Source organism: Gavialis gangeticus, unplaced genomic scaffold, assembly GCF_001723915.1.
Source record: "Gavialis gangeticus isolate Ggan-Ray unplaced genomic scaffold, GavGan_comp1, whole genome shotgun sequence".
Classification (NCBI taxonomy): Eukaryota; Metazoa; Chordata; order Crocodylia; family Gavialidae; genus Gavialis; species Gavialis gangeticus.
In genome coordinates this window covers 142223454-142229663 of record NW_017729025.1, presented here as the reverse complement: position 1 = coordinate 142229663, position 6210 = coordinate 142223454, and the positions used below count along the sequence as shown (strand labels likewise).

Below are 6210 nucleotides of genomic sequence, written 5' to 3'. Positions count from 1 at the left end.
AGGACTTCCATGTTGCTGACTGACTTGCCAGCTTTACAGCGGATGGTGAAGGCAATTAGCTTGTGGTCGCTGTCACCCAGCTTTCCCATTGATCACTAAGTTGCAGATTAGGTCATCCCCAGTAGCCAGTACCAGGTCGAGCAGCACTTTACCTCTCGTTGGCCCATAGACTTCTTGAGTCAGGTAGAGGTCATCCACGCACTATAGGAAGATTTGCAACTGCTCGGATTTTGCTGAGTGATCCTCCCACGGGATGTCTCGGTAGTTGAAGTCACCCATGACAACCATGGTCCTGGAGCATGCGGCCTCAGCCAGCTCCCGGCCGAACTCCTGGTCAAGCTCTTGACTTTGGGTGGGAGGTCTGTAGCAGACTCCTACCATTGTGTCCCCATTTACCTTTTAAGTTCTTAAAACCTGAAGTATGAATACAGTTCCAGGATGGTCCTTGGCCCAAATGTTTAGTGTATTTTAAAAGAGATTCCAGCCATAGAAATTATACTAAGCACAACCATTTTTACTATGGATAATGCCTGGCAGAAGTGTTATGATATTTTATTTCAAATTCAGATTCAACAGACAACTTTTAACCATGAAAACTTAAAATGAACCCAAGTAAATCTATAGTACAGCATAACAAGAATTTTAAACACTCACCATAACTAGTCACAAGATCATCCTGCAAGACAGCATTATTGTTTCCACACAGTCCATGTGTTTTACCCAAATAGTCTGGAGTCATTTTAATATAGACAGCAGATATACCATCCCAAGCCAAAGTAAATGCATACTGATGTCTAACTAGGATATACCCAGCTAGTTTTTGGATGTGCACATTTCCTATAACTTGGGGTAATTGTACTCTGCAAAACAAGCAGAATTAAAGACGAACAAGCAAAGACACTTCATATAGAAATTACAATTCAGTAATGTAATGATTTTACTATTTTTAGGAATCCTGTGCTCCAAGTTACACTGACATTAGCTTCAATTGAGTTACTTCTTATATTAACAGGTTTGTAGGTAACAGCAGAATTTAACTCCTTGTATTCAAAACATGAATGCAGAAAGTTTTAGTCTTTAATGCCACAATGCAATTAAAATGTCATCCTCCTAACGAACTACTCCATAAACTGACCAGCTACCTTTCTACAGTTCTGAGATGAACCATCCTGTCAGATGACCCCTTGAAGACAACCTGCTTCCTACAAATGCCTAGAAGAGTGCACTTGGAGGGAATATTATAGGGAGTGGCAGCAACAATGTCATTATCAGTCTGGTAGCCTGAAAACTGAGAATGATAAGGAATTCTATTGTCAATGCAAGGACTTTAAATGGCTAAGGCAGTGTTTTCCAAAATTTTGATATCTTGATGCACACTCTCTTTTCTGAAATAAAATTGGCAGCACACTTAACTGCTGGGATATTTCTAACTGTAGGAATATTTCTAAAAATACACTCTGCATATTTTTCTTTTAGATGCTAATAAGTGATATTGCTTATATCTATGTTTGTCAAAAATGATACAATGAAAATGAATTAAATCTAAAAATACTGTATAGCACCGTGAATGTAAATGTAATTACCCAAGTCCTCTGGAGGTGACCTCACTGCTCAACTTTATTTCTTCATCTCCAGAAAAGAATAAGCTAACAGACCTTTTGCAAGAATATGGAGAACTTTGACATTCAGGGTCATTATGAACCTGCCAAATTATTGGGGGGGAAAATAAGCTTTTAGTAACAGTCACAATATTTTCCATCGGTGCCCAAATAATATCCCACAAGCACAATCAAGAGATGAGAGAAGAAAGAAAATAGTGTAGTCTTCATGGGCATTTATACACATATGGTTTTTATCCCACGATGCGTCTACATGCAAGCTGATGCAAACTGCGCTACACCGTGTGCAGCTGTATAAGTGGCAAAATGCACATCAGCACACAGAAAATCACAGTGGTGCACATTTGAATTACAGCACCTCCACTGTGTTTTAGTTCAAAAGCACGCCACCACAATTTTCTCAGTGCTGGTGCACATTTCACCACTTATACAACAGCATGTACCACAGCACCAGTTGCTTTTCAAAGCACCCACCGCTGTGTTGTGTGCATGTGTACAAATGCCCCTAGTCTCCAAGTCCTGGGTTTCTGCAAGCCTGCTAAGAGTAATGCTACCTTGCATAAAGGGGAACTCCTGTGTGGAAGCAAGCTAGAATTAAATCATCCTATGCAGACCATTCATTTGTACCAGATAGTAATCAATATACTTTTGATAGCACCAATATAGTGTTCAATACACAGAACAGTTTTGTTAGGCATAGTGAACCAGAGGATGTTCTGGTTTCAGTGGACTGCTTATCTGAAATATCCAAATCTTCCTTATTCCCCTTCCTCTGACAAGTTTTGTCTTCCCACTAATTGACTAAAATACTTTTTAGGGAAGGGACTTCCTCCACCTGAGGAAAGGCACTTGGGAGAGCTGGTGGAAAAGCTTTGAAGTACCATCTGTACAATTGGTTCAATAAAAGATGTAACAAAATAATCTTGCTTCTTGTATATGTCCTGAACCATCATGACTATAATATTCCAACCCTAAACTAAATATATATTAAAATAATAAATCTCATATAAATTAAAAGATTGTATTTCAAATAATTAGGGACCTACTTAATTCATAAATTTTGTGCATTTCGCAGAAGCAGCGAAATAAGACAATGCCTGCAAAATCCACAAAAATCAAAAAACAAAACAAAAACAACTTACTACAACTAAAATGCAGGAGCCCCATAGTTTCATAATAAAGCCATGTATTTTTGAAAAAGTAATCCATGTTGGAACCAGTAGTCGTCATAGCCACTGCAGCCCGGCCTCGCAGTCTGCTAGGGGAGAAGGGGGCAGGGAGAAGGAGGGGGAGCTATCAGCACAAGAAGGAGCAGCCAAGATGACAGTTGCCCCCTCTGTCCCTCACCGCTAATTGGCTGAGAAGGCTGCCTATTATGAAGCTCCACTCTTCTCTGCCAATCAGTGGCAAGAGGCAAGGCCACAAGACAGACAACCCTCTTAGCCAATCAGTAGTGAGGGGCAGGGTGGCATGACAGCCAGTCTTTAGGTCATTCAGCAGTGAGGGGTGTGGCCACTGGGCCCCCTTGGCCAGTCAGAGGCACAGGGGGGCTCCGCCACAATAAGACTGCAAAAATGGTGGCCTATGCTGAGATTGGCCTGTGAAATCACCCGTCTGCTGCCTTGATGTCAGTAGGTCCCTAGAAATAATACATTCAGTGAAACCATTTTTAATAAATGGCAAATGATGGCTCAGCTTCTTGAGAGAGTTTCAATAGTAGCTTGGGGTTGTGAAAAATGTGTTTATATCCAACATCAATAATTTTTTGAAAAATACATGGTTTTATTATGAAACTAGGGTGCTTGGAAACTCCAATGAGAGGCAGGAACCCTTAATATACATAGAATGTAAAATGTTCACACATCTGGTATCACTTGATCTGATTTCAAGAGCAACCTTCCATTGCATTTAGTAATCGTAGGTGCTAAACAAATCACAGACCTGGCCCATGCCTTTTAATGCAATTCGCTAACCAAGTAGCTTTTCCATATATCATTTTACCATTGTAAACTCATCAGTTATGAGTATATCCAATCACTGCACGAAGTGAACTTAAAAATGCAGTCACCAACCTGTATTGAAAAACTCTGTTCATCTAATTCATTCTGTCTCACAAGTACATATGTGGACTTCCCAGAGAAATAATAGTAGAGTCCATCAAAGGTTTCAAAATGGTATTGACCCCATGTTCGACATATGTGATCTCTTTCAGCACCTGTGTTATACACTAAACAGACAAAAAAGATAATATGAAAACAACTAATGTTTTTGGACTGAAAAACTAAATGCCAAGGCACATGATGCATTTGTCTTTAGGATTACAGTCCTGCAGAATTGAGGAAGTAGGATACTTCCAACACTTGAAACATATCTCAAACTGACTCATGGAAAGCAGAACAGCAACATGTAACATAGTCACGTAACTCTTGGTATCTTACAGACCACATCTGGACAATGGTGCATTGTACCAGGTTTTTTCTACATACCTGCTTGGCATCTTGATCCAGTTGCATTAAATCGACTACAGTCACAGAGCTCTCTATGTACACACTCACCTCCATTGAAACATGTAAATGAATCTAAAGTGAAAAAACAAGACATATTAAAAAACTAATTCTGAGCTCTGAAGATAGTATGAGCTCACATCTTTCAACCTAAAGAATATCTTGCTCTTACAGGAATAACTTAATTGCCAGAATACAGCCCTCGGTGAAGAACAGTAGCCAAATGAACAGCAAACTACATTACAATAAGGGGAGACCAAATTCGCTAAGTAAAATCTCCATTCTGGTGAAAGAGTACATGGCCCTCTCTACATATGCAAGTAAAGGTGAGACTGGATTTAATACACGATCCACACAATGCATGATTTCACACACCTCCAAGCCTTCCTTGGGTGTTAGCAAATTATCAAACTCCTTACACTGAGCATGCTCAGACTTACCATCTAGGCCCATTACATCACAGCAGGTGAAGAGTTCACTCCTTTCTCAAAGGTTCTTAGTCTGGGGCAACTACAAATGCTCAAAACTAGAACTGTGGACTCAAAATGCACCAAAACTTTCACTCCTAACATGGGAATCAGTGGCGATCCCCAGGGCTTGGGATTTTCATGCTGGGCAAGGTGCACCCTGTGGCTGGAAGCCCTGTCAGCTGATAATACAATGTGTTGTAAACAGAAATATCTTGCATTCAAGCACAATGAATCTACAAACCAAAAAAACAGAAAGCAGGAAAAAAAAGAAGCAATCAATTTGTAAGGATGGTTTTATTTACTAAGAATAGATCACTACCAAAATATTTGGGGGCAATTTTACATGTATTATACATTATGCACAGGCAAAAATATCAAATTAATTTGTAAAAAAAAGTATCAAATTAAAAGTATCAAATTAATTTGTATGAGTGGTTGCTTGAAAACGATGAGGTCCAGATTTCACTGGAAATATGGACCATATTCTTCTACACCATGGGTGGGCATGGATGCGGCCTGCCAAACTATTCTATCCGGCCCACGGGGCCCCTAAAAAATTTAGAAAATTAATATTTATCTGCCCCTGGCTGCCATCATGCAACCCTCGATGGCTTGCCAAAACTCAGTAAGCAGCCTTCCGCCCAAAATAATTGCCCACCCCTGCTCTATAGAGACTGTTCATGCATGAAATGTCAAATCACAAACCATAATGTACACGCTAGAATCATGCTTTATCTGGATAATTTCAGGATTTTGAAAAAAACTATTAATTAAAGTTGGAACTTTTATAACTTTTCCAGGTATTAATGAAAGGACCCAATCCTGAAAATCTGCATGCACTAGTAATACCACTGGTTTCAGTATGACTGGTCTTCTGAGTGAAACTGTCCAGGATTAGAGTCCATGTTTCATGATACCATGGATTATGGTTCATGCATTAAGATTTATTTCAACTATTTGCATTCGCTGAAGTTTACAGAAAAATACAAGAACATAAAGAACACCATAAGCAGATTCTAGATTATTTTACTAGAAAGCCTGAATATTTTTTTTGTGCAGTCTAATTTTACTATCACAGATCAAAGTGTTTTAACAAGTAAAGACGTTCAAAGGATGCATTCTTACTGTCTTGTGGTGACTATCATTACCTCGGGAGTAAGGTACAGACCGCAGCAAAGGCAACATATAGATTTCATTTCAAAGGCTACTTTTTCTTTCTGATTTCCCATAAAGAAGTTAATATTACTGATGCTATTCATTCCCAGTCATGTTCCAACAGTTGCTATTAGTAGATGTCCAGTTTGTTATGATAGCCCGCAAGAGTTTTAACACATTATTATAGTAGCAGAAAGAGAGCCATATATTTCTTCCTCCTAACTTTAAATTCCACTAAAATATTCTGAAATAAACTTGCAAATCGAGGAGTATTCTCAGTGTGCTGCAGCCAAAAAAAACAACAGTAGCTTTTTTTATTCAATAGAAATCAAATATTTTCAATCTTAGCAAAAAGATGCTATAAATAGTTTTCAGCTTCATTTTAAGCCTCCAGTTTGGCTTCAGCAAGACTTTCAAATGGGCTTCAAAACGGCAGATGGAAATTTTACATCCATTTGTACA

General features: G+C 38.9%; 1 protein-coding gene across 1 annotated transcript in view; it reads right to left on the bottom strand.

Annotated features, from left to right (window-relative positions):
- OTOG (otogelin) overlaps positions 1 to 6210 on the bottom strand; it is a 252596-nt gene that overhangs the window by 199771 nt on the left and 46615 nt on the right. Inside the window, exons 4-7 of the mRNA XM_019519978.1 lie at positions 4106 to 4198; positions 3692 to 3846; positions 1584 to 1702; positions 655 to 860 (exon numbers count right to left, since the gene is read on the bottom strand). Of these exons, the coding sequence (XP_019375523.1) occupies positions 655 to 860; positions 1584 to 1702; positions 3692 to 3846; positions 4106 to 4198 (573 nt within the window). The remainder of the gene's footprint in view (positions 1 to 654; positions 861 to 1583; positions 1703 to 3691; positions 3847 to 4105; positions 4199 to 6210) is intronic.